Source organism: Pezoporus flaviventris, unplaced genomic scaffold (genome assembly GCF_033815535.1).
Source record: "Pezoporus flaviventris isolate CSIRO_AGI_PZ_B2104156 unplaced genomic scaffold, CSIRO_AGI_Pfla_v1 ptg000072l, whole genome shotgun sequence".
Taxonomy (NCBI): domain Eukaryota; kingdom Metazoa; phylum Chordata; class Aves; order Psittaciformes; family Psittacidae; genus Pezoporus; species Pezoporus flaviventris.
In genome coordinates, this window is record NW_026892620.1 from 9,204,152 (window position 1) to 9,220,998 (window position 16,847).

Below are 16,847 nucleotides of genomic sequence, written 5' to 3' on the forward strand. Positions count from 1 at the left end.
AATATTTGAAATATTATTTATTTTAAATATTTAAAATATTTTGTTATATATTTGTTATGTATATCATACAGATTATTTTTTATTTATTTATTCTTTTTTAAGAGAGAGAAAGAAGCATGTTACAGATCTGGACAGGTTAAACATGTCCAGGATTATGCCACAAATTTGAACTTGAATGGTCCTGCATTTAAATTGGTTTCAAAGGTTGTTAGACTGAAACAGTATGCATTTTTAATACATTTGGACACATTCTTCTTAGCTGAATGGAAGGTCCCTGAATACTGATTCCATTTCCTCATACCACCTTTATTCATAGCTTATAGATTGACTTAATTCCTGGCGCTCAGTGGTTATATACACCAGTATGAGTTAGAACCAGGCCTGTGTTGTTTATGCTAAAGCAAATTTTGTGAACAGTTACAGAGACTGTTTTCTCCAGATACGTTGATTGTGTGTTACTGGTCAGAACAGGTTTTATAAATAGGTAGTTTATAAATTTGGAATATTTCAGTACTACTGGTTTAAAAGGCTCACTGGATCCAGTTTGGCATCTTTTCATTTGATGTTTTTATGTTGCAAGCTTAGTTTATCCTGGAGTGCTTTGCTGAAGTACTGGAATATCTAATCATAGGCTATGATAAATGCTGTTTCACCATATCAGACTACTGGCTTGGATTTATCTCCTTAGCTTCAGATATCTACATCTGACGGAGTCAGCCAGACTCCCTATATAACTGGGGAGGAGAAACTGTCCCTTTTAGCATGTGGTTCATCATTAGCTTGGACTAAATGACTGACAGATGAGAAAGACTGCATCCTAGATCAGTGTCCTTATCTCCACTGATGATAAATCCTAGAGCAGATATGGATACATAAGGTTATGTGAGATTTTGCCCTTGTTCTACTGCTGTTCACTGTTTCTAGGCATTGCTGTAATGCTCCTCACCTTCTGAGGTGAGGTCATTAAACACTGTTTCTTGTAATTTTAAAGATTATTCCCAAAAATGCGATCTTACTGCTTTTTTTGCTGTTGGAATTGTTTGCACTTTTGGAAGTGCCAAGTTACTTTTTCTCAGCTTTTAGCAAAGCCACATCAGTTTTTAAGAATCCACAAATGGTCTTTATTTCTGGATGACTTCCTCTGATTATCTAAATAAATTGCAATTGCATTGTTAAATACATTGGGAAATAGCCACCATTTTTCTTTTCCTGGATTTGGAATAAGTGAATTTTTGAATTGTTAATATTCTGTATGCAATCTCTGCATTCTCCTAGCTACTGGTTTTCCCTTAAAGAATAGAAATTCAGAAATGTAATTTTTAAAAAGACATTTCACTAGTAACTTTTCTACAATAATAAGCAAGGAAGTTATGATATTCCCAGCAGAATGCGTTACTAACCAGTCTGTCTTGACATACTAAGGGTAGTAGCTTTGTACTTGATGCTTTATGCAGATTGTAATTATTACACATATGAGTTTGTCAAAGACAAGTTACGCTAATACTGAAAACGTACTGCAGAGTTTGAGATTACTTTCTATACTTTCTTAAAAGGGCTTGTAAAACCTCTTTATGACAGAACATTTAGTGCTGTTTAAGGATTCATGAAGCTGATCTAGACTGTATTTCCTTTAGATGCTGAGAATTTCTTTCTATGCTATGTATTAAATATCTTCTGCAGAATTTGCTTTAAGTGCTGTGGGCTATGTTTATAGCTGCTCTCTGCAGTGTTTTGCCACACAGATACCATTTTAGATGTTAATTTTTTTTATACAAGCACAGTCATACATACGAAATTTTAGACAACATTAACCGCACAAAAGATGAAGTTCAGAAAGGCTTTATTATTATTTAGAAAACAGAATTGCAGTAGCAGAGGAAAGAGTGTTTGATGGAAAAAGCCAGCATTGAACAGAAGCATCTGCATGTTTCTGTACAAATTTTGACATCTGTGCTTTGCTTCCATCCTTCTCAACAAATGTTCATATTTGCTGAAAAAGTGATTATAAGCAGCTAGGAAGAGAGAATAAAAGAGTTGATAATAGTAGTACTCCAACTGAGGGGGTGTACCTCCTGGAAGATGATATTGCGTTTCAATTTCTTCCTACACTGTTTGAGTAAAAAAAAAATCAAAAAAATCTGTTTGACAGCAAATTTGGTTTTGTACAGAAAAATATAATTTTTCTCCCTCATTTAAATGTGTGTGCACATTTAAACTCTTAAATAAGAGTTCAAGCACTGTGTGTCTAACATAGTATAATACACTTTTTTATACTAGGTTCTTAGGCCAACTGAGGTATTGCAGTCAGTTCTTTGGCTAGGCTATGGTGCCATGGTTATGTTAACTTTAAAAAAACACATGCCTGTTGAGATCAACTAGGTTCTACCTTATGGTTTTTTTACTTAATTGCCCTGAGAGAATACTGTGTTTTTTATGCATCCTAAGAAATGTTCTTTTTAGTGCAACTACTGTAATTACCTGTTTAAGATTGATAAAGGAGCATGTGGGCATAATGTTAGTCATTTCCTGTTTAATCATTTAATACCAAAATGTTATGTCTGCTCTTAAGTGTTTAATCAGGAAAGGAAAATCCTCCTTCCCAGGCTGGCATGCACAGTATCTGTCAAAGGCAGAACCACCACATCTCTAGAGGTAAAATGTAAAGCATCACACTGGCCCCTCATTTTTTAAAGCCCGGGTTCTTCCTGCACATTGGTATACAGGAAGTGCCTGTGTCCTCATGTTGTGCAGGCAGGGGTCATAGTAGAAGTCAGGGAGCGTTACAGCCTCATGCTTAGCAGAGGGCAGATAGTTATTGTAGGCCTAGTCTGGGGGAGCAGAGCTAAATGCTGATCTTGGCATCTCCCTGTCATGGCCAGTGAAGTGAGCAGCATGACTGTATGGCAAAAGTCACTTGCACCTCTCAAATGACTGTGTGTGCCTGAACACCCTTTGCTGACTGTTCTTAAGAGCAGGATGTTACTGCATGTTATAATACATTGTAAAGCTGTTTCTGTCACTGTATGTTTATAGCAAGCTGAGGAGTTCTTTTGGTATGTTTTAGTTTTTCTTCCCTTCTTTGTCACCACCACATTCTAGAGCTACAGTTTCACCTGAAGGAAAATCAGGAAAACCACATGTAACAAGGGCCTCTTCATTTTCAGCTATTGTATAGAAACATTGTTTTCTTTCACACAGAAGCTGTATCTAAGGACAGAAGAAATACACCATTGAAAATGCTAATAGTTCATTTAAATAGTTTTGCTCTCAGTTTTAATATAGTATGTTCAGTTCATAAAATATACATGTACACTTAGTATTTCATTTGATGTTTTGACTTGAGAGAATTGATATCTCTCAGGCTTCTGCAATCTACATAACTGTGTACATGAGACATTCTTGCTGCTGCTGTGCTTTTGAGATAGAAATTGATATGAAGAAGTTACATGTTTTTTAAAAAAATGAGTAAATAGAATCGGAAAGTAAAATGGTGACTGTTTCCTGGCACAAGACAATTGACACGTGAAAGACTGAGTGGTTGGTGTATACCAAGGTTTTTCACATATGCTCTGTCCCCAGTCTTTGATAAAATTTCTTTTTTTCAGTAATGCTTATGACTTTTGTTAAAAAATAAGCAAAAAAGCTTCTTAAAGGTTAAATATAATCTTGTTTGCTGATATGGAAGGTTGAAGTCGGGTATTTTAGGAGCTAATACATATTATTGAGTGAAATAATTCCTTACTTCTGTTTTGCCACAGTTTATCTCAAAACACAGCAAGGTTTTGAATTTGCTCTGAATAAATTCTGAGTCTGTAAACTTCAGCATATATAATGAGAGCAATCCAGTGTGATAAGAATGATATCATAGTGTACTGAAAAATTTCTGGAAAAGTTGTACAAATAGAATTCAGTCCTAAGAAACATCTTTTAAGGTATATCATGTTACTTTAATGACTCCTGGGAAAACAATGCTATTCTTTTTTTTTCTTGACACCATGTCCTGGGTTCAGCAGTAGCAGTCATTTTTCTCCTTCTTGGTAGCTGGTGCAGTGCTGTGTTTTGACTTTCGGCTCAGGAACAGAGCTGATAACAATGATGTTTTGGTTTGGCCAAGGACTTTGTGAGCCTCATGCTCTGCCAGGGGGGAGGGGAAGCCGGGAGGAAGCAGAGACAGGACACCTGACCCAAACTGACCAAAGAGGTATTCCATACCACAGCACGTCATGCCCAGGATGTAACTGAGAGTTACCCAGAAGGGCTGGGACTGCAGGGTTGGAGGACGTATTGGTCAGTGCTTGGTCGGGCTGGGGAGGGGGGGGGGCGAGTTATCGGTCTGCTGGTGCTGAGGTGTTGTATTCTCTTCCCTTGTTATTTCCTTTATCATTATTATCATTGGTGGTAGCAGTAGTGATTTGTGTTATACCTTAGTTACTAAACTGTTCTTATCTCAACCCGTGAGAGTTGCATTCTTTTCGATTCTCCTCTCTGTCCCTCTGGGAGTAGGGGGAGGGAAAGAAGGGGGGGAAGTGAGCGAACGTGTTGCTTGACTAGGTTTAAACCCCGACACACCATCAACTGATCTTTAGGCATACCTATGTCTTGATATAAAAGTAACATTCTGTTGCTGCTTTGCCATGGGCCTTGTCATATTTTTATGAATCTTAAATAGAAGTGCCTGGATATTTTATTTTGTTTCCTGGGAGCCATGCTAGAACTACTTTTATAGGATGCTGAATTTGTGTCCGATTTTATATCTAGCAGCCTGAGGAGCTGCTTCTGTGTATGCTTAGTAAGCTTTATAGCATCCTCGCTGTCTGTAGAACCAGTGAAACTATTTTTTCACTGATTTTGGAAAGCATGGAAAATGTTCTTAACTTTATTTGTTGATGACTACTGCATAGTCGCAGTCCTACAGAGATGGAATTCAACAATTAAATAACAACTGGTTTCAAATATAATTGTGTGTATTACATCAATAGATCCCAGGTATTGTGCCAAACACAATTAGGATTTTTCCTCTGATGGACACATCAGGTAGAATCCTTTTTTGAATGCAGGTGAATTAGAGTTTTCTAAATGCATTACAGACTTATCTTTTTGTCTGTCAATCTGAAGTAATTCCTGCATAGTGTCTTTGAAAAGATTTAAATTAGATTTTCAAAGTATGGAAGAAATTACAACAAGTGTTTGTTTCAGATGAAGTAGATACAAATTGATTTTAAATAGTAAAGTGATTTAAGTAATGAGTTCTGATCCAGTTGCCAAAAAGCCTGTTTTCAAGAGTCAGAATCCACTGTACAGTTAAATATGCTGATAGTTTAATTCAGTTTCCTTGATCTGTAGTTCAGGGTGATTTAAGTACTCACAGTACTTAGCTGTCATTTCTAAACTTGAGACTTCCCTTTGATCAGGTAATGTAGTCTTCTGAGATCTGCCTTAAAGTAGGATTCAGGATGCTTTCCAACTGAGATTTGTCCTGAAATATGTTTTTTCCTATCTAGTCTGTGCCATAAGTTCAGATGATATGTTTTCTTCCCTGTAGGTATATCTCAAAGCTTTAAATCCTTTCTTCATTCCCTGCTTTTTAACAGGCAAGGTCTCAAACATGTTGCTATATACATTTATTTCAGAAACGCTTTCTGATGCATTTTTATCCCAAGACAACGGTGTGCATGTTTGTTATTTTTCCTTTGTTTTTGAATTATGTAGCTTAGTTTTTCTGTTAGTGTTGAGCTTCTTCTAGTTAATGCTATAGCAAAAGCAAAGTTCAGTCAACATTTACATTGCTGTAGTGTTTATTCTGCTATGGTAGATTTGAGTCTGGCTTTCTCTTACATATCTGACAAATAAAGAAATTAAGAGCAGGAAGTCTCCATATAAAGAGTCTTATGGAAAGTATGGTAACCTCATTTATAAAATCAGGAAGTGAATAGTCTTTACCTGGAACAGAGAAGTTGATTTATTAATTTATTCTTCAGATTTTTGTCTTGCTGTCTTCATCATATGTAGTCTTAAGTATCTGACTACAGCAGAAAACAGCAGTGAATGATGGAGGTGCTGACTGTTTTTATTTGGAGTGAAAATTTTTAGCAATTTGGCTTCACAAAATATCTGACTATGTAACATCTGGTACAACATTCATCTGTGTTTTCAGGTGCACTACAATGTTGGCAAAAACCTGGCTGACAAAGGAAATCAAAGTGCTGCAATCAAATACTACAGAGAAGCTGTAAGGTATTAGGAATTTTACTGCTTTAACGATCGATCCTAAAATTTCTTTCATGTTCAACATGAAGAAAATGCTTAGGTATTCATTTTCATGATCTGCAGCATTGCAGAGCTATCAATTTGCATATAGTAATACATGTTCCATACGTAATAATCATCTCTTAAATTTTAAATTTTAGGTTGAATCCTAAATATGTACATGCCATGAACAACCTTGGAAATATTCTGAAAGAAAGAAATGAGCTCCAAGAAGCAGAGGAGTTGCTGTCCTTAGCTGTACAAATACAGTATGTTTAGAACAGTGCTAAGCAGCATTTTTCACCAAGCAGAAATGATACAATCAATAGGATCTTGTGTTCTAAATGCTCAACTGTTCTCTCTCTTCTTTTTTTCCCCATTTGCCCAGACCTGATTTTGCTGCTGCATGGATGAATCTAGGAATAGTACAGAACAGTTTAAGAAGGTTTGAAGAGGCAGAGCAAAGCTACTGGACAGCAATTAAACACAGGAAAAAATATCCAGATTGTTACTACAATTTAGGGCGGTTGGTAAGTGCTTTTGAATAAATTACATCTATGATAGGAATCCGTGTGTGTGTGCATATAACAAAAAAAAAAAAATCTACTGTGCTGTTAAATATGCTGATAGTTTAATTCGGTTTCCTTGATTTGTAGTTCAGAGTGATTTAGTATTTTTGGTAGTTTTTCCTATTGCTTTCCCAGCACACTTCCTTCCATAGCAACCTTCTGTAGTCCTAATTTTTTCATACAGAGAGGTATAATCAAAAATATAAATTGTGGTCTTTTGTTCAAACGATATTATTAGTCATTTCCCAATATTAGACTCTTTTCAGTCATACTTGTATTGTTAGGTAGTAGAACTATGCCCTAAAAAAAATCATTTAGATTCTTGGAAATGATAAGTAAATATTTACTTATTCTCTTGTGTAGATTTCCAGATTCTATGCTGGTTTTCTTCCCTATCTTATTGGTACATGCATATGTGAAAACAAGCCTGGGTGCCAGAGAAAAGCAGGTTAAAATTAGTATATAGCACTCTCTCTTCCATAGTACCATAGTATTCTATTTACATTTCACATTCTTGTCTCTAAAAAGTTCTATTAGAATGGAATAGCTCTTTAGAACAGCTCTTTACTGTCTTTTGTGCATGGTAGGAAAGTAAAACAAATCAGAGTGAAATGACTGGGTTTTTCTTTGGTTTTAGTACGCAGATTTGAATCGCCATATAGATGCATTGAATGCATGGAGGAATGCTACAGTTCTGAAACCAGAGCATAGTTTGGCTTGGAACAATATGATTATATTGCTTGATAACACAGGTATAAGCATATTTGAATGTTTTAATGAATAATTCAGTGTCTAGCAAAACTTGAGGCTTTTTCTGTATTTATCTAAATGGAGGTATGCCTCTTGTTTTCTGTCCAGCCGCTCCATAAATGGTTTTAAAGCATCATTTGGAATCCAGCCCATAAATTGAATTTCTGATCCTTATTTGAAATGCCATCATTGTGGAGGCATGTTTATATTGTAGACCAAACTTAACTTTTGAATCTGTGCTTTGTTGTTCTGAAGGTGTTACCTGTTGAAAACAAAATGGGGGGGGGTTCTATTGTCTTATTCTGTGTAATTTTACATTTGCATGTGTATGATACCTGGTTTTCTTTAAAAATGCATGTACTCATTTTGTACAATATGCATGCTTGCAGCATGAAAAGTAACTAGTAAGGCTGTGTTAAAATATGCTTTTGTTTTTTTTCCACTGAATGGGCTTCCAGGCAATCTAGCTCAAGCAGAAGCAGTTGGAAGAGAGGCCCTGGAATTAATACCTAATGATCATTCCCTTATGTTTTCATTGGCAAATGTACTGGGGAAATCACAAAAATATAAGGTAGGTAATGAGCTTTCTGAATGTTCAGTTTTAGGTTTGGGGTTTGGTTGGATTTTTTTTCCTGTTTAAACTCTTTAAGCTTTTTGTAGAAACTGTTTGAGGAGGTCATTGTCAAGTGTGACTTAGATAATCAGGTTTAAATGCCCATTTCTGTCACAGTATTGCTGTGTGATTCTGGCCTGAGTTCATCCCATCTTATTTTAGGTGCCTGGGTTATGAATGTTGCTACCCGAAACTACTGTCAGTGGTCATTGAAGGGAAACAGGCATTTAGGCACACTAGAGGGCACTTAGGGTCTTGCATTGCTTCACTGCGGAGAGAGAGAGCCTGCTCTGATTTAGAGGCCTTGTTTCAGGAGCTAAAATTAGATGTGATATGCTAGTCCTTGTGCTTTTGGTATGTAAAGGAAGCAAGGTTTACCATTACCCCATATGAATTCTAGCCTTTTGCTCAGACACGATCTAAAACAGAGATACACAGACTTGCTAATTGCAGACTGAGGATGGGATACCTGGGTAATTCCAGAATATTAAGAGGAAAAAGTCCATGCATCGAGCACTGTATTGAACTTTCTCTTGGATGCAGTGGACCAGCCTGTGAGTGGTGTACCTCAGCATTAGCTACTTCTATTTACAAGTAGTAAAGGTTATCGAATTGATAAGAATGAGTTATTTTCCAAAAGGAATTGTATGAGCTGGCAGAATAAATCATACACAGTTAATATATTTAGTTGTTTTAATTTACTCCATAGTCACTGATTTATGTATGTGATACGGACAAATTAATAATCAAGGAAGTTTTTTGTATTCGTCAGAAAACTGTCATTTACTGAATAATGGCTTTTGGGGGTTTTGGTGGCCTTTCGATAGCAGCAATGTTAGCAGCACTGAAGGAATATCCTCAATATATGCAACTTAAGGAGACTTCATGATGTGAAACTTCTTAGAATAGATGCATTTTTCCTCCAGTTATTGTGTTCACTTGGATTTTTACAGTCCTGTTCAGCTGTGGAGTCATGACATATCGATATGAGAAGCGAGGGCCTGTGACAACCCAACACTTGCTTTAGTTTGTGATAAATTGCTGTTAAGACGCCCCATCACTGTTTGCAGACTGGCTGGTTTTTTTTCTGTACACTCTGTTTCTTTTCTCTCTCCATCTGAGACTGTTATAAAATATATATTTTAGATTAGTTTAACAAAGTTCCAAAGTGATACAAATTAACGGCCAGGATGTATAAGGGACGAGATTATGGAGGAGGTAATTGCTGAGATTATTTTGGTTAGTCGTGACTGTGAAAGAATGGAGTATTGTATAGTTATTCATCAAGAAGAGCATGCAGCATGACAGAATAAAGAGCATTCATAATGATATATAAGTAGAAAAGTTAAGTTGAAAACAAGCTAGAAAACTTTTCCAGGTGTAGGAGAAATAATTCTGGTTTAGTGGATTTAAAAAATTAAAAGAAGAGGTAGTGCTTTTGATTGCTAGGTCTGAAAGATCATTATGCTGCAGGGGAGTGTGTTGGAGACAAAGTAGAAATGACAGTAGGGGAAATGAAGCTTCCAGGTCAGCATCCTAAATAAAGTAAAAGTAGCAATGGAGCCCAGCAAAGAAAGCAGGGAGCCAGAGAGTGTTCTAGTAGTTCAATATGGAGTAGTAGGTTTGCGCAGAGCAAAAACCTTAACTAGTCACTTGAAGTAGATGAATTGTAACAGAGAGCAAATTAAGGGGATTGAGAAGTAGACTCACTTAGAAAAGGTTATGATCTCAGCAGCTGTATTTTGCATCACCTTGAAAGAGCAGCCACGGGGGGGGGAGGGGGCTAAATGGGAGAATGCTAAATGACAATTAAAATGCATAGAAAATTCAGGCTTCTTGTCCACCCCCTCACCATGTAAAAACAGAGAAGTAGATGACTCCCTAATAAGAGTGTTTTGAGTGTTTGGAATGGGAGGGCAGTAGGAGGGAATGGAGACTATCGAGGTGATAGAGGTAATTTTCAGAAGGCTACCTGGCTATGTCTGATGTGTTGTATAACCTCAGGCATTTCATTTACTGGATTACTTATTATGTGTGTATATAAAAGTTGTATTGGCTCTGTTGCCATAAAGTAAGATCTGTTCTGTGCTTTTTGTTATCTCTTATTTTAAAAGACATTGAGTTGAAAAGTTTATACTATGTTATGAGAGATCTCTTTCCACTCACCACAGAATATTCTCCTTCAGTTTCAAATATACTTTGATTTTCAGCTGAAGATGGTTTTCCTGAAAAAAAAAAAAAATGCAACCCCTTATGATTTCTGTTTGTATCTACTCATGAATTACTTATTGCTCCAGAAACAAAAGCACATAAAGAATGAGCTGTTTTGGTGGTTTTGGTTTGGTTTTTTTAATTAATATCTGTTATACAAAGTTAGAGATCTCCTTTAAATGCTTGTTCTTGTCACAATGGATGAAGAACCAAGCTATCTTTAGTTCTTTGAAAATATGGATGCTGTACTTTTGTAATGCTTTTTCTGTGAAAAATACAATAAATTGAAACCATTCAGCTTTTTTTTTCTGTATTTGAAATAAAGCCAGACTACAATTTTGTGCTGTGGCCTTGACAGCAGATGGAATGCAGTGTGCTTACCCAAAGCCTTTGCTATGCACAGTGTGCAAGTTTCTTGGCAACACTTAAAGATTTGGCAAGATACAGCAATTTGAAATATCACCAATGTACTGGAATGTGTATTTACTCCATATAGCTACAGTAATACAGCACCTTAAATAGCCTTTAATCAGCCAGTATGCTTCTACTAGCTGCTGGGCAAAGTAGTGGTGATAAAAATGTTTTCAGCATGTAGCTGAAAATGTGTGGTAATGGCAGCCAGCACTGAGAATCCATTCCATGAAATTTTCTGGGAGCACATTGAACTTGTTGTCCCGTTATGCCTCAGCAGTGAGAGGATGAGACCATACATTAGGTGCTTATCCTTTGTGTAGGTGGCAACTTTTAGGCATAAGAGTGAATTAATTGGACAGCACATCTTTCACTTTGATTGCTGTTAACCTGCCCAGTGAAGAAAACAGAGATTTACTTATTAGACCAAAATAATAAATTTTGTTGGAGGAAAAAAATACAACTTATTACTGTATGCTTTCAAGTGCCTGTTGATTTTTTTAGGCTTCGATGGTCATACGAAAAGAGGATATCTTGCAACACAACTAGACTTGCCAAGTGTGACAGAGTTAAAATCATAGAATCATTTTTACAGAAAAGGGTAGTCAGAGTCATCTAATCCAATCACCAGGGCAATTTCTAGTTGAATTTTGAGCATCTCTATGGAAGGCGACTCTGAAACTTCTGCAGACAGCATCATCCACTGCTTGATAACCCTTTGGTTTAAAAAAGTTTCCAGACATTTGGTTCCCTTGGTCAGTACTATCCAAGTACTTCTTCTCCTGAAATAGGATGTCCTGCAAAAGGATTTGTCAAGAACCCTAGGGTTTGTAATTTCCTTGACCTGTGAAGATGAAGGCATTTTATGCATCAGCTTTCTTGGCTTAAGAGTCGCAGCCTTATTTCTGTGCTCAGCAGTTCCCTGAAAGGAGCCCAGTTCGGGTTTGAATTTGGATATACTGGGAAGCCCTTAAGTCGCTCAAAAGTTGAGTGACTCAATTTTGACACATCAGATATTTCTTGCCTCTGAGGGACTTTTGCAGAGACTTATTTCATGCTTCACATGAGAACATGGTGGAACCAAAAATCTGGCTGACAGGTTTTCTTTTTCAGTAGAGCCTGTCTAGTTTCGTAGATTTCAGTAATAAAAGCTTAGCACAAAGGAAAACCGTTTTCCCCAGTTATTGTTCTCACATACCTCAGACAGCAAGTATGTGCATTCAGACAGAAGCCTACCACACTGAGGTAATTTCATCTTCAGTTCAATTGCATTGAAACTGAATGGGCAACTTTCCCTAGAACACAGCACAGAATAGAAACCTATGTAAAAATTGCTCCCCAAAATATATAAGCTTGCATGCAAGTGAGTACATATACTCCATTTGGATCGGGGGAGAAGTATCTTTTTAAACTTCTGCAAGGAAATATGCTCTGGAACAGAAGTATCTACATTAGCAGCTGCTTTGGGAAAATAAAAATATTTGAATTTGAGAATAAATTTACTGGTAAATTGTTCTCTGAATATTTGGTGAGGGAGTTCAGGTTCCCTAAGAACAAATTGGGTATCAGTGGTCCTAAGAGTACGCCACTGCACCTGGGAATCTGGAAAAGGTAACTTGTGAGGAATGTTTCAGTTGGCTTGATCTTTTTAAGGAGCAGGCACTCGGCTACTCTTCACTGAGAACCACACTGAAACAGGTCAGGTCTTGAGCAACCATGGCAGGGGAGTTGCAAGTAGATGATCTTATAGTCCTTTTCAACAATCTGTTTGAAAGGGGTTTACTGGAATGCCCCTATTTTAAATGGAAAGGCACCTGAAAGCAGTTTGGTCAGGCAGTGAATTATATTACCCTTAATTTGTTTGAATAAGTAGGGAAAGTTTCAGTAGGTGAAAATACTGAAACTGTGCGTAGGGAAAAAAAAAGCAAGTAAACTGCTTTGCAAACTTCACTAGTGCTTAATAGCTGTCTGCTAAAGTAACAGCAGCCTGTGAAAGCATGGCACCTATTTGTAGCTTTATTACTGTTTTCTGGAGGCTGTAGCCACCTGACAGACAGTATCACATGGGCTTAGAATATATATGTACTGTGGTATCACATAAATTTGGCATTTTGGGGAGGGTTTTTAATTACAATCATGGGTCAATTTTGTAATATTTTATATACTGAAGGAGTAGACTGTCCTGTTGACTTGTTCTTCTAAATTATTCAGGAATCTGAAGCTTTGTTCCTGAAGGCAATTAAAGCCAATCCAAATGCTGCCAGTTATCATGGTAATTTGGGTAAGAGCCTTTCTAACTCTTATCAGCTCTATTGTTTGTTTGCTTCATATTCATTATGTTTTAAAAGAAAAAGCATTCTTTTAAGCCTTCTTCCTGCTGGGCAGATTTCTATTTCACTTCCTAGAAAAACTGCCAGCCAGAAGAACAGGGCACTAAACCAGAAAAGCTGTCACATGATATGACAGATCAAGAGGGCTGCACAATCCAGCCCAGAGGTAGCTGCACTTCAGTGTCTGCAAATTGGTTCATTTATGCTGTGCTTGTAACCCGCAATGAGCTCACCAGATAAGAGCTGCCATTTATGGCTGCAATGTAATTCATTCCTTCATCATTCCCATGCCAGTTCTGCTCCCAGGCTTTGCTCCTGTGGTTGGCAACAGAACAAGCAGCTACTGTGCCACCAGCCAGCGAGAGACCCTCACTGGAAAACAAATGCTTTAATGTTGTTTTCCAAGTGATTGGCAAGATTGCACATTATTCAACAATATTGCTAATGAAATTCCTCATTGATGTTCCAGCTGTGCTTTATCATCGCTGGGGAAATCTTGACTTGGCAAAGAAGCACTACGAAGTCTCTCTGAAGCTTGATCCTATGGCACCCGGGACCAAGGAAAACTACAACCTCCTAAGAAGAAAACTGGAGCAATTGCAAAAGAAAGGCGGTGCCTGATCTCTCCATTCAGGTTATCCATGCATGCTGTACACGAGTCATGTTACATGGGTATTTTTGACCATGTAAAGGATTCGGTTGTTATTTCTCAAAAATAATAACACCACCAGCACTGCACACTTGAATGTCCAGTTATGCCCTCCTAAAGATCCTAAAATTTCAGCATGAGGGTTTATTTTATTTTTACTCTTGAACTGCTTTTAAATTCCGTTAGAACAGTTTTATAGGTATATGAAAGCAACGGAGATGGAATTTCACAGCTTTCACTTATAATTTGGAATCTTCATCTGACTATTCTATGATTCTTTGACTTTTTTGTAGCAGGATGAATACCAGAAGGCAGTTTTATTTTTGAAAGTGATTCTTAAAAAGTGCAATTTCCTGTTTAAATACTTATCGAGTGTGAAGAATATCCATCCACTTCAGTTCTATTACTGCCTTCTACTGCCAGTCCTGCAGAGCCAGTGGAAGAATGGATTCTGTTCAGCACATCAGTCTACACATGTAATTTGCGTTATCCCCTTGGTCTTGTGCCTGGCCTCCACCCTGTGAAGTGTCGGATTTGTAGAGGAGTAAATGAGGACAAGGATTTGAGCATAAATGTTTGTCAGACAGTACACTGCTAAGGTATGCTTGAGTGAAGAAAATACTCTTAGATTAAGATGGCAGATGTTAGCAAGCAGCAAAGGGAAAAGAAGTGTGAGTCAGTAGAGAAGTCAGCTAGAGTTTGTGTCCTTGCAGACAGCCTCACCTAGCATAGACAGCTTGGGTAACGAGTCAGAATTGCTTTAGCTCCTGCTGCAGGTCAGTGGTCTAAATATAGTATAGCATCTACAGGAGCTAATTCCTGTGTTCTCAGGCATTTCAGTGCTTTCTGGTTAAGGATACTATACCTTTCAATTCCTATATTGTTGGTGAATTAGGAGAGAGTTTCTGTGAAAAAGTAACTGAGCAGATGACCTGACTTTGGCTGTTGATGTTTTAACTGGAAGGAACTCAGCTTCACCTTAGTCTCCTGTGGCTCATGTGTCTGCTGAAGTGTCAAATAAGCATAAACTGATCACATTGATGCGGGATGATTCAGAGATGGGGTACATTGATGCAATGTTGCTTCTCTAAATGGGCTATGCTTTAATACTGTTTAAACTCTGGCTGACCAGAGTTGTTTGTCTTGTGCTAATATTTACATTCATGCTTCAGATAGTCACATGTCTATTTGTTGTTTCCCTGGCATGGAAGATTGCTATTGGATATGAAAACTGAGGAATTTTACCTTTCTTTTCATATTCCTTTATTCTTTCCGACCCTGTCCCCCAGGAAGATACTGATCAGTGCAGTATTTGCAGCTTTTCTAATCTGTCCAATGATTACTGTATAGGAGGTTGTGAAATGTTCTTCATACACAACTTACTTATCTATGTGAGGAACCATTTAAAGTGTTGGGGGAATGCTTGGCCTAAGACAGGATGTTGCATGACCCTGCCATGGGACCAGCTTGTAACCATTTTACATCTATACTATGTTTTGAACCTACTGTAGGCTACTTTTTTATTATAAATCTGCTTGGAAGTTACAGTTGTTTCAAGAACCAAGTGTGTCTGCAGAGCACACTGCAGTACTGCAGAGCTACCAAAGCATCCTCTGACAAAACTATTTTGGGTAACACAGGTAGTGCAGCTAATGTAATATTCTTGCCAGACTGACTCTAAATCTAGCCAGCAAGGCTGTGGCAGTGTGGTGCTGTCCGTAAGTTTGGGTTTGAATGAATTAATATGCCCACGTCATCTAGTATGTTGTCATACTGATTTTAGTTGAGGTACCAGGGACATGTATTTGTGCTAGGGCAGTGCTCCTCTTCTGCAGATACAGCCTGTTTCTCAGCAGGGCTTATTAGTTTATATAGGGTACTAAGTTGATGCAGTTGTTCCATTTCTTCTGGTTTCTGGACAGATTTTTCAGAAGCTAGTTTCTGAATGTACTTGCAGGATATAAACGTGCTCTTTGATAAGTGTCTGTACTGATCCAGCAGAATGTTGCACCACTATGAGTAGTCATCTTCCAAAAACCAGCATAGTTTAGTCAGTACCAACTTTTGTATCTGAAACATGCTGAAATAGGTACAGCCTTCAGTACAAACGGCAGACTTCTAAGACTTGCCATACGTAGCCTCTTATTCATCAGACACAGAGAACACTTGGCTACTTCAATCAAAGAAGTATTAAAGAGTTGGGATCTGGCTGGATGAGCTAATTCATAGCAGAAGATAAGTGTGTTTAATCATGTCTTTTCTGTATATTTGGAATATGACATAACTGAGTTTAAATTATTATTCTTATCATAAGGTTCACATGTACAGTTTTCCATGTTGCTTGCCATATTAGCTTTACAAAAATCCAGTAGATCAATATTATGTATGGGGTATGAATTCTCTCTAGATCATTGTAAACCAAAGTTGTTTTAGGAATTCCTCTGTGGAGGTCTGTCAGTCATTCTACTCAAGAATCTCGGATAGAAGAGACATGCCAACAAATTGATGGTTTTGTTGGCATTTAGAAGTGGTGTTTACTCTTCAATACAGACGTGAGTTCTTCTTGATTAGTTTTCTGACTACCTGTTTGTATTTTTGTGAAGGTTTATTTGTTTTGTATCATTTTCAGTGTTATATAAATTCAGTGTGATTACTTGTGTGACAGTAATAAGGATACAGTTCTGTTTCAGTGTGATGTTAAGGCAGAATTGGGTTCAAAAGAAGCAACAAACAAAACCGCTTTTTTAATAAAAAATTCCTTAAGACTTTCAAGAATGCTAAGATTTTTTTACTTCATTTTCAGAAATATTTTGAGAGTGCAAATGATAGAGTGAGTTTTATTTAAAATGGTTAAATGTTAACCTTTTGCTTGATTTTTCATACCTCATGAATGATTCCTGGAACAGTGCATAATGCACAGCCTCGAAGAGAGAAGGGTGAAGAATAAGTGGGTTTGTACATAACTGTTGTTACAAACAGTTTCTGTCTTTCCAGCATGCTGGATTTTTTCCCATTACCTTTCCACCATTGGTAATTACAGAAGATTGAAGTTGCTTTCTTAGCAGGTG

General features: G+C 37.3%; 1 protein-coding gene across 3 annotated transcripts in view; it reads left to right on the top strand.

Moving 5' to 3' along the window:
• The window catches only part of TMTC4 (transmembrane O-mannosyltransferase targeting cadherins 4), a 53,428-nt gene extending 36,581 nt beyond the window's left edge, over window positions 1-16,847 (top strand). For 2 of the 3 annotated variants that reach the window (XM_061472827.1, XM_061472829.1), the window contains 7 exons: window positions 6,155-6,234; window positions 6,408-6,515; window positions 6,635-6,776; window positions 7,453-7,567; window positions 8,024-8,136; window positions 13,012-13,081; window positions 13,600-16,847. In XM_061472827.1, the coding sequence (XP_061328811.1) occupies window positions 6,155-6,234; window positions 6,408-6,515; window positions 6,635-6,776; window positions 7,453-7,567; window positions 8,024-8,136; window positions 13,012-13,081; window positions 13,600-13,751 (780 nt within the window). In that variant the 3' untranslated portion in view covers window positions 13,752-16,847. Of the gene's footprint in view, window positions 1-6,154; window positions 6,235-6,407; window positions 6,516-6,634; window positions 6,777-7,452; window positions 7,568-8,023; window positions 8,137-9,104; window positions 10,421-13,011; window positions 13,082-13,599 lie in introns of those variants that run through there. The other variant, XM_061472828.1, reaches the window with a different exon arrangement.